General features: G+C 43.4%; 1 protein-coding gene across 1 annotated transcript; it reads right to left on the bottom strand.

The window, feature by feature from the left end:
* Window positions 1-9,807: 9,807 nt before the first annotated feature.
* LOC127335080 (sugar transport protein MST1) lies at window positions 9,808-14,798 on the bottom strand. Its single transcript, XM_051361671.2, has 4 exons — window positions 14,466-14,798; window positions 11,326-11,645; window positions 10,461-11,093; window positions 9,808-10,375 (listed from the first exon to the last, which is right to left on the bottom strand). Exons 1-4 carry the CDS (start codon window positions 14,620-14,622, stop codon window positions 9,929-9,931), a joined length of 1,557 nt encoding a protein of 518 aa, XP_051217631.1. The 5' UTR covers window positions 14,623-14,798; the 3' UTR covers window positions 9,808-9,928.
* Between the last annotated feature and the right edge of the window lie 969 nt (window positions 14,799-15,767).

Here is a 15,767-nt window from a genome sequence, read left to right as displayed (position 1 = left end):
ATCTGGCGAACCTGCGATACACAAGCCCCCCAGGGATGTGTATATATAGCTTTGTCAGAGGATTGTATTCTAAGTTTGGAGGCATCGAGTAACGGTAGCAAGTCTCCTCTTCCTAGCACACGCTGTTGTCAATCTCTATTGCAGTAGTAGTATTTTATACACAGTTGTCTTTCAAATACATTCGAATAATGCAAATCTTAGCTGGACGTGTGAATAGCCTGGCCGCCACAGCTAGTGGGCAATAAAGAAGCAGCAACAACTTTGGATTCCTTTATCTCTAATATAAAGACCCAATTAACAATAAAAAAAGATTTCAGGTTTTGCTAGTTCTCATGCGATCAAGAAATAACCATCTAAGTCGATGCTAAGATTTGTCCGATCTTCGTACTGAGATTGGTAGACGTAAGTACAAAGTGATGTGTCTTCATCAGGCTCCTATAACTTGGTCATTTCCAAGGATTTTATCAACTCACGTAAGCCCCAAACGAACCATCTTAAGAATAATAATGGCAACATTTCTCTTGAAGAGGCATTCTGAATAAAACATAAACCACAATAATATCTGGAGAACACCAAAAATGTGACTGAACTTTATCAACTACCTTTTTTCGAATGATAGTCCTGGATCCAACCAACACAAGTGTTGACGCCATTGGGGAAAAGTTTAACTTGATGACGATTCAAGACTTAGAGTACACTCACAAAAAATGCAATTAACATTCCTATTTATAGATCAGTATTCCTACCTTTTTAATCCACAAACCTGATACATGCATTTTCTTAACCAGGATTTGCCCATTTTCCATTACAAGCAAAAAGGAAACAAGCTGCTTAACCAAGCACATGGGGGGAAGTTAAAATAGGTTCAACACTATCGAAAATCCCACCATGAGAACCTAGTCCTCCTCAAAATTGTACACCAAAGAGACAAGAATGTACAGCTGTAACACTAAACGAGATTCTTCCAGCGTTTGCACCCCTAGGAGATTGAAGAAACATAGTCCACCGACAACTGTTGAACCCTAAAGACCCAAGTCAGCTGATGCATTAGCATTTTATAGCCTTCTGAGTGGCTTGGTAGATAGGTTGATGCTAACGACATGCACCAAATAGTTATAAAAATCACAAATAAAACTGATTATTTCACGAGGGCCTGACAATATTGTGGTCAAAACAAGGATCCTTCGGATCCTTCGGAATGTCCCAACAAACTACTACTACTACAACAACCATAATGTAAAGAGTTCTGCACTTCTGCAAAAAGAAGTAACCATCAGCAATGGTGTGCCAGTTCAACATGAAGAGTGGGACCCCGTGATGTTTTATTTGACTCAAACAACACGCGGTATGTTAAACAAAGGGAAAAACTTCTATCTTTTGAGAGCCAACATCCATTTGTTTCTCATTTCTTTAATCCATTGCACCAGGTGCATTTTACAAAAAACTATTCGTGGATCACTACTCTTTCACATGTGAAGCACCGATGCAAAATATGCATCATTATAATTATCCATCGGTGAATATACACACTACGAGGGCCTAAATCGACATATATAATTGCCAGGGGATGTAGGAATCATCCTAAGGCCGAAACATATGCATGTCCATTACAATGCAACAATCTTGTCAATAATTCATTAAAAGAACATCCTGTTAGCAGATTCACTATATCAATAAAGGGAACACCGAAGAATTTGGAGCCAAATTGTCTTTAGCACAATCTTGAATAAGTATAACTTGTTAAACTAACAGAAGTAAAAAATATTTATAATGTAGTTTCTATTCCCAATAAACCAATACTTATTTTCCCTCTAACTTCTAGAAAGATGAAAATACATTGTAACAATCAATAAAACTCTAATATTTTATCTAGGACCACGAAATCCAACCAGAAGCATCATACAGGTTCACCACAAGAATGATGGCATCCCATTGGGACTGATCGACATCATTTAATTTATGTCTAAATACGTGCTCCAATAATCTCAAGTAAACTAGAAGAATAACTTCCTTATCATTGTGAATGTGTCACAAACTTCATGTTGGTACAGAACAATGGGTTGTTTCCATCCCAACAACCCTCCTCAAGCCAATCCTAGTCACCAACCATCAACACGATTCTCCTGCAACCTAAGTAAGCATGTCTTACTTTCAACAAGTTTTTCCATCATATTTAGCTTTCATAAATTCCGGGAAGGGGCACTTATCACTCACTATTGACTTGTTTCACTATCGTCCCTCGGGCCACTTTAGTAATTACTGCCAAAATATCTTTTGATCTAACAACCAAACATTTGTTTCTATCCTAGGAAGTTTTACCAAATGGCTATTCCGGACATTTTGACTACAATATTTTGTTTTGAAGATTTCAAACCCATAGACTTAGTAAGATTTTTAGTAGTCGCACGGATGATTAGCACATATCTCCCAATTTCACATGATTTTTTTTTTTTGGATTTGTTTGCTTGTATTGTTAGTACATGCACGCATAAGGCTTGTGTGGGGATATGTGTGATATAACAGATACTCCCTCCGTTCCAATGAAAAGGGCTTTTCATAATGTGTTTGAGTCAACTCATTTAGAATATAAGTGGAATGGTGATACAACTTGCATATAATTCATTACTCGCACTTTCTAGAAAGGTCAATATCAAGCCCATGATGACATGATTGGTTGAACAAAAATAATCTTATAACTAATTCCATTCACACACACATAATTATAAAATCAAGTCATATGGATTATAGATGAAATTCTATAATTTAATTGTGATTGCAAAGTTGGACGGTTTCTATCCTAGGAAGTTGTCCCAAAGGGCTATTCATAACAGTTTTACTAAAAGAATATTGTTTCTGATGATTTCTAATCGTAGAGTTAGTTAAATATTTAGGAGTAGAATGGTGGATTATCAAGGATCTTTCAATTTCACATGATTGTTTGGACTAGTTTTCTTAATATTGGTGCATGTACATCTACACATATGTGGCTTGTGTTGGGATATGTTATCAATATAAGAGATACCACTTGTGTATAATCCACTACTATACGAAAATTCAGTTCACAACCTATGATGGCATGTTTGCTTGACCAAACATATTCATCTTATATGTTCTCAGTTCGCAAGCATATTAGTATTGAATCAACTCCTCGGGAATATAAGTAACATGATTACACAACTTGCATATATTTCATTTCTATCTCTTTGTCAAAAAGTCAACATCAAACCCATGATGACATGATTGGTTGACCAAAATATTGTTATCATTAGTTTCTTTCAGAAAAACATCACTCCCTCCATTCTCGGTTATTAGGCGCCTAATGAAAAATATTACATCTATTAGGCGTGTTTGGAAAGTACTTGAGCGATTAAATAGGATCCAACGCCTCTCCTCCTCTAAATTTGTTGGCGCCTTGGCCACATGATGTTTGGATGCAAAGATCTCTTTTAAATCCCACGATCTCCTCCTTTCACATGCAGAGTTGTTGCTGCATGTTACCTGAACACGAAAAAGGCTGGTTGCATGTCTCTAGTTTATATCGCTAATTAACCGAGAGAGGAAAAAGGAGGGATCATCTCTCTTTATTCCTCTACCAATTGGCTCCTACCTAGATTGTATTGCTACTCCCTGAACACATAATTAACCGGAACAAAGGGAGTAGTATAAATTCAAGTTATATGGAATATAAGTAAAATTTTATAATTAGGTTGTGACGCAAAGTTGGAAGGTTTCTTTTATACAAATTAATGACAATATGGTAAGGGATACATTCAGTTAGTATTTGTTCTAGAAAACAAATGATAATGTGTTTAGAACCCTACCATGGTTTCTATAAATGCTACAATACTAAAATCTATGATAATTGACAAGGAATCGATCTACGGACGAAGAAAAGCTCGTGGAGAGATAATAGGCGGTTGGAAGAATGAATATTTTTATAAATGTTAGTCATTATAAATTTGGAGAGCAAAGTTTTTTTCTCCAAAGTACAAAATCCTTTGATGTTTCCAGGCTAGAAGGTGACAATGCAACACTTGAATCTCAATGCACAACAAGCCATCTCAGAATGTTGGCTTTATAGTACATAAACTAAGATTTCAAAATGCAAGGATATGGAAACCTAGAAATATAGTGACATAATATGTTGAATCATACTGGAATTGAAAACACAAGAATTTATAATACACATAGTTTGGTTGTCTTGCACGGAAAAAATAGGATTTTCCTAAAAAGTATTTCATTTTTTCCATAGTTGTCATACAAACAAAAGGAAACTTTTCATGAAGTAAGCCAATCTAGGACGATTCTCCCTCAACCTAAGTAAGCATATCCTACTTTCAACAGGTCTTTCTATCATATTTAGGTTTCATAAAGGAAAATACTTCCCATCAGCCCACCGACCCGGAGAAGAAAATCGGTCGTTCCTTTTCTGTGGAGAGGCGGGTTGCACGTGGATGGGCCCCACCATATCTTATCTTAATGCTGTCCATCTCTATCTCCGACTCCCATCTCTTTCTCCTCCGAGCGAGCGCCTCGCCTGCCCAGATGAGGGCCTCCTGCTCCTCTCCCGTCGAGCGCAGGCTGAGCTCTTCCGCGGCGAGCGTCTCGTGCTCCTCCCCGGTGACTGCCTCGTGCTCCTCCCCCTGCCAACGCGCCGTCCCCGCTCATCCCCGGCCTGCGCCTCCTGCTCATCCCCCGGCCAGCGCCGGTCCTGCTCCTCCCCGACGAGCATCTCCTGCTCCTCCCCCAGCGAGCGAGCCAGCCCCGCTCCTCCCGGCGAGCGCGCCACACCTGCCATTCCCCCGGCGAGCACCTCCTGATCTGGCGAGTGTTCTCTTTGCTCCCATCGAGCTTCGCCCCCGCACCCGGCAGAGCGCGCTCCACGCCTCCTACGTGCTACCACATGATCCTGACCCCCGGGTACGGTGCGCTGTCGACTCCAGTGTTGTTGCCGACACAGAAGGTACTGGTGGAGATAGCTATGGGAATTTTTTTGTTTGTTTTACTGTTAACTTTTGTTGTTAATATATTGATGATTTGTTGTAAAGATATATTTTGGCATGGGAATTCTTTTTTCTAGATAAAATTATTGCTGGTTATTGTTGGAAACACCCAGATTATTTGTGGTTTATGTTGTTAATTATTATTGTAAATATATTGTTGATTTGTTGTAAAGATATTTTCAAAATCCAAGTGAACTATTTATTGTAAACATCCAAATAAAAAAATGTTGTTTTTTGTTACTAATTATTGTTGTAAATATGTTACTGATTTGTTGTTCTTGCATAGAAACTGACTATTATTGTAAACAATCAAATAAAAATTGTTGGTTTATGTTGTAAAGATTTTTTGGCACATGAAATTGCTAGTGCTAAAACTGCTTCTTTTTTGTAAAATCTGTAATTAAATATTGTTGTAAACACCTTTTTATTGTTGGATTACTTTGTTGTAAACACCTTTTATTGTTGGATTACTTTGTTGTAAACACCTCCACCGTTTGTGATCCAAGTACACTAGGACACCTCCACCCTGCATGCTGCGGAAAAGCGACGTGCAGATAGCACAGCAGGAAAGCGAAGTGAGCCACAGGAAAGCGACGTGAGTCACGGGATGGAAGTGGGATTGATTCCAAATCGTACGATCCTAATCCAACGGTAAAAAAGAACAACCGATTTTTGGAGAACTATCCGGCGACCGACGGCAAGCGCAGCCCTTTCATAAACTCTGGGAGGGGGAGCGCACTTATCACTCACTATTGATTTGTTGTGACATCCTTTCACCGAGCCACTTTAGAATTATTAATAAATCTCTTGTGATCTAACAACCAAACATTTGTTCTATCCTAGGAAGTTGTACTAGATGTCTATTCCTGACAATTCTACTACATGATTTTTTATGAGTTAAAACCCATAGAGTTAGTTATATTATTTTATAGTACCACAGAGGATTAGGCAGAGATTTCTCATTTTCACATGATTTTTTTATTTGTTTGCTTGTATTATTTGTACATGCACATCTGCACATATGTGGCTTGTGTTGGGATATGTGCTATCAATATAAGAGATACACCTTGTGTATAATTCATTACTCTACAAAAATTCAACTCACAACCCATGCTGGCATGTTTGGCTGACCAAAAGTATTCATGTTGTAGTTTTTCCTTCACAGGTAAATTAGTATTGAGTCAACTCATTTGGAAGTGGAATGATGATGCAACTTGCATATAATTAATTGCTCGCTAGTTATAAAAAGAAGTCAATACCAAGCCCATGATGACATGATTGGTTGACATAAAATAATCTTATCACTATTTCCATTCACAAACACATCAATATAAAATCAAGTCACACAGAATATAAATAAAATGCTATGATTTATTGTGATCGCAAAGTTGGGAGGTTTCTATCCTAGGAAGTTGTACCAAATGGCTATTCGAAACAATTCTACTACAAGAGCATTATTTCTGGTGATTTCTAACCGTAGAGTTAGTCAAATTTCTAGTAGTAGCATGGAGGATTAGCACAGATCTTTCAATTTCACATGATTGTTTGGATTTGTTTGCTTGTAGTGTCGGTGCATGAACAACTAAACACATGGGCCTTGTTCTGGGAGATATGTGTAAGAGATACCAACTATACAAATATTCAATTCACGACATGATGGCATGTTTTCTTGTCCAAAAATACTCACGCTATATGTTTTTCATTCTCAAGCATATTAGTACTGAATCAGCTCCTCTTAAATCCCACGATTTCCTTACTTCCCGTGTGAAGTTGTCACTGAATGTTATGTGAAGACAAACAAGGCTAGTTCCATGTCTCTAGTTTACATCGCTAATTAATCGAGCGAGAAAAAGGAGGGATTTACAGTGTCATCTATGTTTTTTCTGTGCCAATTGGTCCCTAACTATATCGTGTTGGTACTCCTTAAACGTCAACTCCGCTTACAATTTATATGGAATATAATTGTTAACTAATTTGTCATTACAAAGTTGAAATGTTTCTTTTCTCCAAATTAATAACAATGTGATAAGGGGTAGATTGCAATTAGTATTTTTTTCTAAAAAGAATAATGATAATGTGTTTAGCAACCTATCACGGTTTGTATAAATGCTTCAATACTAAAATCTATGATAATTGGGAAGGAATCAATCTCATAAATCAAGAAAATCTCAACGATGAGATATTAGGCAGTAGGAAGAATGAATGTTTGTATAAATGTTAAGTCTTTATAATTTTGGAGGGGGAAGTTTGTCATTCTCGAAAGGACAAAATCTTTGATGATGTGGATCAACTAGTCGCCACGCCGGGAAGTGACAAAGCAGCACTTGAATCTCAATGCACGCCAAGGAATCGCAAAAATGTTCGGCTTTATAGTACATATGCTAAGATTTCAAAATGCAGGCATAGGAAAAAAAAACTAGAAATATAGTGTGATAATATGTTGAATCCTAGTGGAATTGAAAACACAAGAATTTGTAATACACATGGTTTGGTTGTGTTGCACGGAACAAAACAGGATTTTCTGAAGTATTTTCTTTTTGCCATAGTTATCACATAAACAAAGGAAACTTTTCATGAAGTTGGACATATGGTAATTTTTTCTATTGAACTGCATGCGGATTAGACCATAGGAAAAAAAAATCCTATGATTTCAAATCCTACAAACCATCATATTCTATATTACTTCTGTTTTTGTATATAAGGCCATAAGCTCATATTTTAGGTACTCAATCAACTAATAAATAGTATGATTAATTCCATGCAAATGTTCTCGTATTCCAGACTAATAGTACTCCCTCTATCAGCGAATAAATGTACGTTTTCTTTTTCTCTAAAAGTCAAACATTTTCAAATTTGAATAATATTTTACACAAAAATAGAAACATACGCAGCATCAAATTACTATATTATTGAACTACATGGCAAGATGAATCTAGCGATATTAATTTAGTGTCATAAATGCTGCTACTTTTTCTAGGGAGTTGGTCAAAGTTAATAAGGATGACTTAAGGGCATGCACAATGGTAGAGAAGACACACCTTCCCTTATACCGCCACATCATCTAGAGATGATAATAGATATCAGTCATACAATGTGTTATCTCTTATAGCCTTTCGTAGCAATTAATGGTAATCAATTAAAATTGGTAGGAAATTATGTTGCTAAGGAAAGACATGTCGTACAATGGAGAAAATGCATTCCCTTATTTTCTAAGAGATGATCTCTTAGCTAATGAAAGACAACCTTATCTCCCTTCATTCTCTCTCCTCCAACTAAGCAAAAATCTGACGTGACACCTCTAAGGAAAGACTGACGTCACCCCATTGTATGTGGCCTAAGATATGTTAAAATTGTACACTTATTTGAGGACGGAGAAAATATGTTGCATGTATTGCCTCTTTTTCTATAGATGCATGCATCTTTTGCGTTAATGAGCACCATCCTACTAGAAATCTAACCAATTTTCGCCGATTACCGTTAAGTGACCATAGGTAGATGCAAAAGCTATTTTTGATAGTGATCTTATATACAAAAGGGAAGCGATGAGAATCCTCCGGAGGCTGGAAACAGCCGAACCTTCGAGTCCAGCGTTTGACACGTGTCTAACTAGACCATACCCCACGAACAAAAGAACTACGGCATGCCCCACACACAAAAAACACCCCACCAAGGGGATCTCGCAGCGCCATCCTCCCGAACTCCACCCGTGCCGGCAGCACCGCCCTCACGAACTCCGCCTGCACCGACACCACCGTCGGCGAAGTCCGTACCGCCGGCTTCAATCTCGCTACCCTGGCTTGAAGTGCCCGTCATCCGCACTACCAGCACCAACACTTCCATGGCAGCATCAGCGCCCCCGCAGGCACGTGGCGTTTCTCGTCTCCGAAGAGCAACACCGCCCACAACGCCGTGGTCGGAGAAGATGCCCATCCAACCAGTGTTGCTCCCTTGCAGCACTTGCGGTGGACGATTACAGCTTGCAGCTCCCAACAACGACGGCGGACATTTGCAGCACCGCTAGAATCACTTGCAGCTCCCAACAACGCCGCTTGCAGCTCCAGCGGCGGCCATTTGCAGCACCACCGGAATCACTTGCAGCTCCCAACAATGCCGCTTGCAGCTCCGGCGGCGGCCATTTGCAGCACCACCGAAATCACTTGCAGCTCCCGACAACGCCGCTTGCAGCGGCGCCTCTGGCCGTGGCAGCAACGACGACCGCCCGTCAAGCGTGGGAGCAGGTCCAGCCGCCCACGGGAGCAACACCTCCCACTAGCGCCGCTGCAGCGCCACTTGCAGAATCCGGCGGCTCGCGTGGCCACTCTGCACGCCATTGCATCCTCATCAGCTGTCTACTGCGTTGGAGGCCGCACGAGCAGGGGAGGGGCGGTAGGAGGTGTTGTACGTGTGGGGCAGCGGTGCTGGCGACGCGCGGCTGGATTCGGCGGTGGCGCGAGCTCGGAAGGGATACGGTATAGAGAGAGAGTGAGAGAGAAATAGGGGTGTGTGGTGCGTCTAGCGCCAGTGGAGAGCGCGTGGAGTTTGTGTCCGGTGGGGTGGATCTCCTGGGATGCGACCCGTCTTCGTCAGTGTGTTTACAAGTTTGGCTTTTTCGATGTACGTTTCTCATCGTTTGTGATGGTTGCTGCTCTGCTACTTTGGTTTTTTAGGGCCTTTGCATAATAACTTTCCGTCCGTCTACTACAAAAAGCTCTACTTCGACATGCTATGTCTGGCTCTGGTGATGGAGGGGGATGACAATTTAATAGATCGGTGGTCTTTTTCAAATAAAAAAAGTACGCCCAACTTTGCAGAAACAAACTACGATACGTTGATTTGTTAGATGTATGCCAGTCAACCACGACATATATATGGCGCACCATTGGTTCGAGTTCACGCTAACCAGCTAGAGATGGTACTAGTACATTTTACAAGCAGTTGACCTGGCTGTCCTGCTTGGCATCCCTGACGAACCTCCTCCAGTACCAGTGCTTGGCCCACACCGACCGCATGGCCTCCAGCGGCACGCCTTTGGTCTCCGGCAGCAGCGCCGCCATGAAGATGGTCATGACCAGGACCCAGCTGGCGTAGAAGACGAATATGGCGTACTTCATGGCGCAGAGCAGGGTGATGAACACCTGCGTCTGCGCGAAGGAGAGGGTGAGAGCGATGGCGATGGTCATGGCCTGCCCCGCCGACCTGATCTCCACGGGGTAGATCTCGCTCGGCACCACCCACTTGAGCGGCCCCCACGACAGGCCGAAGCTGAACGTGTACATGCACGTCAGCGCCAGCACCCCATACGCGTAGTTCTTCGCCATGGTCGTCGCAGGGTGCCGGCCGAGATGCTCCGCCAGTATCCACGCCACCGCCACCTTAATATACGACAAGTTCAGTTAGTTGCCATGGTTCAGGTAAGGCATACTTGCACTGCATCTGCGTGACAGCTAGTGGGGGTACCTGGCACAGCATCATGGCGACACCGCCGACGAGGAAGAGGAATCTGCGGCCGGCTCGGTCCACGACGAAGGTGGACACGCCGACGGAGCTCAAGTTGACGAGGCTGAGTATGACGGAGCCCAAGATGGCCTTCTGGCTGTTGAACCCGACGGTGCGGAACAACACCGGCGAGAAGACAGAGATGACGATCATGCCGGTGAGGTCGAAGAAAGTGGGGATGGCCACCATCATCACCAGGTAGTGCCGGTACCCCTTGCCGCGGAGCCGCTCGAACGCACCCTCGTCGTTCCGGCGGGCCTCCTCAACCGCGACCATGATGTCCTTGAACTCGTCGCCGACGTCCACGTCCTCGCCGCGGATGCGCTGGAGCGAGGCGCGCGCCCTGTCGGGGTCGCCGCGCATGACGAGGCTGCTGGGGGTGTCCGTGACGAGGAGGGCGCCCACCACGACGATGGTGGCCGGCACGCCGGCGAGGCCCAGGGAGACGCGCCAGCCCCAGCCCGGGATGCGGTTGGTGAAGTAGTTGGTGACGGTCGCGGCCAGCGTGCCGAGGACGAGGAAGAAGTTGTAGGCGGTGGTGAAGGCGCCGCGCCACTTCGCCGGCGCTGTCTCGGCGAGATACAGCGGAGCCGCCTGTGGTCAACCATCACCATTTGTCATTGCGAGGGAATGGAGCACGTGTGTACCAAAATGTTTGAACTGAACTGAAGTGGGCCGTGTTGCACAGGTACAAACTAGGGCCATGTACTGGTACTGCGATGCTGCTGGGCCTAAATAAGGTACCGCTCTTCTACATAGAAACTGAAGAATTGGCAAAAAAAAAAATACTGAAGGTGGCAAGTCGATATCAGTGGACAATACATACCTGCGCAGTGAACCCAACGCCGAAGCCGAGCAGCATCCTACCGATGATGAGCATGGCGATGTTGATGGCGGCGGCGTTGATGCCGGAGCCGGCGAGGAACAGGACACCGCCGCTGAGCATGACGGCCTGACGGCCCACCCTCCTGGTCACGCGGCTCGCCACCAGCGACGACAGCATGCCGGCGATGTACAGCGACGAGGTGAACGCCGTGAGCATCTGGTTGTCGTACTTGCAGTAGGCGTCGCGCTTGGCGCCCTTCATCTCCGTCAGCACCTCCGGGAAGAACTTCTCCAGGAACGACTGCATTTGCGTCACGCCACCTAAAACCCCATCATCATTTCATCACACGTACATCAGTGTTCAGTATAGGCTGTAATCTGGCGAAGCGCGCGGTCGATATCACGCTGCACGTTGGAAAATAAATCCATGTATGTATAAAATCTTCCTGATACCGACGGAGGTACAACCTTTGACTAGTCGAGCATACCTTTCTAGTCTAGCGCTGAAAGCAAAAGGACGGGCGTCACACAAATAATAGACAATATCTCCGAGATCGCTACAAGTTGTACTAGGTACGTACTCTTCAAGGACGCCTTTCAAGCTGCAGTTCGTCACACATATCCGCAAGCTGAAGGTACATATCTGCCGAGATAGCAACAAACTACAGCGACATCCCCACTATAGAAATTCAAGAATATATTGGCATATGTGCTTATTCTGATTCGTTTCAACGTCCTGCGGTTCTACTTAATCGCCTTGTTAGTTATGACAATGACATATTGGTGGACTTAAGAGTACCTTAAATAATCTACATTGGGGTCGTTATTCCATCCACTTGTTACTTCTGGTGTATATTATCATGTATTACCTCTGTTCCATGATATAAGAGGTTTTTCAAGTGTGAAAGATTGGCTTGGGCTTCATGACTTCCCGCCTTCAGATTGGCATGCTATTCCCACGGTGAAAGATTGGTGGGTCAACGTCATTCATCGAAGAAGCAAATCGCGGAAAGCGCTTGAATATTTTTTTTGGGAGATATGGAAGGAGAGAAATGCCCGCGTTATCCGAAACCAATATTCCACCTTTGCTATGGTGTTGCCCAAAATTAAAGATGAAGCCCTCATGTGGTATTTGGCAGGTGCTAAGGCCTTGACTATTTTGATGTCACGAGAGTAGACGTTTTATTACGGCGTGGTACTTCGCCGTGGCCTGTTGGTTTGTAACACCTCTAACACCTCCTTCTTATTCAATAAAAATAGCAAATATTTTGCCTTGTTTCCAAAAAAAAAGCTCTTTTAGCCTCCAAAACATCTTGTATTTAGGAATGGAGGTAGTAGTTGACAGCATATAGTTCTTCAAGAAAAATAAATAATTTGATAGGTATAGTCCTATCTCGATCATGATGAATCAACAATGTCCGTAGTGCGATGACAAGGTGACAGCACCAGCATGCCCATAGAGTTTGTCCAGTGTTCTTGGACATGGACCGTACATAAAGATGACAAACCCCCTTTGTCTGTGTGCCATGTTTCCAAGCAGCTCTCAGATCGACCCGTCAAATCAAGTGCATGCTATATTGCTATCTTGTTTCCCTGCCCTAGCACACGTTTACTTTGTGCAGGTTATTTGCTGATTAGTGGAGTTTACCTTTTGCTTTCGGTCATGCGTGTTACCACTGTGCAGTTTCGACATTGCCTAGCACCCCTGCCTCATACATACACATTGCTGATGAGACCCTAGCTTAGCCGTATCTGTATATAATGCTTTGCTAGTGGATGCCACTGTTGGTATGTATGCAGACGGTTTGTATGGACAAGGTTCAAAAGAATCCAAACCACATGATTATAATTGATATGCCCTCTTAGTACTATTTTGTGTTAAGGGTCAGTAGGGGGCCAAGATCTCCAGGGCCAATCGACTGGATTCTCACCTAGCTACTGAAATGCTTTTAACAGGCCACGGGGGGAGGGCGATCAGAACACACATGTTCTGATTCCTGTTGTGGTGCCTTTGCAGTGGCTACTTGCTGGCTGTCATGTCCTCTCAGCTTTCCTGTGAAGCAACGTACTACCCCAAGGATGGTCTAAGATTCTATAGCTACATCTCATGGTGAAACACCAACTTGCATTTCGTCTAAACAATTGTTCTGTAGGAGAAGATTATGTGATTTCTGTCCTGACAAAAATTCAGAGCGGAGATTTATCCTCCTCTCTGTTCATTTTATTTTCTCCTGATAACGACTCACCGGCCTCTGCTTCATACGACATAACAGACAGCGAAATAATGCTTAGTGTATGTGTCTGCTCTTACGTTTTGGGTCAAAATTGAATATACAGCACGCAATCACGCTTAGTCTGTTTCTTTTTAAATATTGAGCCAAAGTTGAATTTTTTTGGCCGTATGTTACATCATATATATGGAATGGTATACGCAAGGAAAATCATGCAGTTATATGCGTTTTTTTGTAAGCATTAGGTCAAAGTTGATTTCTGTTGACGTATGTTTCCGCCGAATGCCTTTATTAAGTGGTTGCTCGTCTGTAGCTAGGGAGATTGCTAGACAACTAATAAGGACAAACGGCTCTGGAAACTGAACGATTTATAATCAGTCCTCATCCATCTGCACATGCGGTTAGTCGGCGATGATATTTTCTAAGGACCATAGCCTCCAAATTGTGAACATAGAAGTGCGTGCCCATCTAATACTTCTACAAAATCCTTGCGCCTGTGAAGATATGCTGTGTATTACTATCGTAATCGGTCTTTATTTTATTTATTTATTTATTTATTATCACCAACACGGCAACACATGAAGATATGATGTGAAGAAATCCTTGCGCACATGAAGCTGTTTGGAACCTAAAATAGACTGACGACGAGCTATATTTAGAAAACCTTTTTGAGCAGAGCGGTTACTTGTCTGCACAAATAAAATAAAGAATGCATAGAATTTCCAGAAAAAGATAGCAGGAGTTTCGCTGTTTTTGCATCAATTGGAAGTATAAGACTAGCTGTAAGACTGAAAATCCCACAGAGAAAGTTTACATGACTTGAACTGCACTCATGCCTCGCGCTAACTGAGAACCGAAGGTGTTCGTGATGAATAAACGCAAGCATATCTTGTTCAGAGTACGTGCGCACCTGAGACGCCAATGTCGTAGCCGAAGATGAGCCCGCAGGAGGCGGCCATGAGGCAGGTGACCACGACGGAGATCGTCACGCGGCCGCCGCCGTAGCCGTGTGGGCATCCGTGGTCGCCGCCGGTGCCGTCCGCCGCGGCGAACCCTCCTCTGGCCATGGCGGCTGCGCGCGAGCCTTGGCCGCCGGTCGATGAGTTTGGTTGGATTTGGAAGACACAGTGTCAGGACTCAGGAGCAAGACGGTTGCGGCCATATATACAGGTTTAGCATGATCACAGCGAAGAGTTGAGTAATTGGTTGGGGGTACAATGTGTGTGTGCAGAATAATGCGTGGGGAAAGCGACATTTTAGGGAATAAAATAGCCATAGGGGCGGATTATTTCAGTCGGAGAATTGAAATGGGAAAAGTTGGCATACTTGTATATGCGATTTTTATGAAGCCGCGAGCCCGTGAATGTGGAATCTACTTTCTATGTCGTATGGAAAGTTCTTGTTATACTGGCAAAGGATGATAGTCCCTCTGATCCATAGTGATCCATAGTAAGTGTCGGTTTCAGTTTATTTTTAGTCATGACACTTATTATGATCAGAGGGAGTAACATTTTTAATATTGGGATATTTACTGAGACCGTTGTGTAAATATTGAAATAATTGTTTGAATGGTGTGTTTAATTTTTTTTTCGTTTTCCGTGGCAACGCACGGACATTCTACTAGTATATGTTAATGGAAGCTAATAAATAGATATTAATTTTTATCAGGCAAGGGAGAGATGGTATATCTGTGGGATCCCCAAGATGTGAGCAAGCACCAGATAAAGGCTTTGTGAGCCGATGAAGAGGCTCACTACTGGCAAAGCCGAAATTGTTGTGGTGTTTCGATCACGGAACGTCCCATGTGCTCCTTGCATTCCGGAACTGCTGCTTGTCAGTGGAGCAAAAACATCACCCACAGTCTGCCTTCCTACTTCTTGCACCAACATCCGCCATGCATGCCGCCAAGGGCGACAACCCCTGGCCCACCTAGGGACAATAGATTGCCGCACCAGAGGAACAACAGAGGATAACTCCCACGGATCTCCAAACCTTACTGCCATGGCACCACCGAGGTGCGGCACGGATCTCCAAACCTTACTGCCATGGCACCACCGAGGTGCGGCACGGATCAGGGAACACTTATTCCAATTGTTGTGTTGTTGCCATCCGAAGGTCGTTCAAGCTAACACAAATCCTAACCCTAAATTTACAGACGAGGAGAGGCCTACAGTCCCTTGCCCCAACCGTTGCTAGAGCACAAGACGAGGGG

Source organism: Lolium perenne, chromosome 2 (assembly GCF_019359855.2).
Source record: "Lolium perenne isolate Kyuss_39 chromosome 2, Kyuss_2.0, whole genome shotgun sequence".
Taxonomy (NCBI): Eukaryota; Viridiplantae; Streptophyta; class Magnoliopsida; order Poales; family Poaceae; genus Lolium; species Lolium perenne.
The sequence above is the reverse complement of the archived record's forward strand: the minus strand, read 5'-3'. Positions and strand labels throughout refer to the sequence as shown.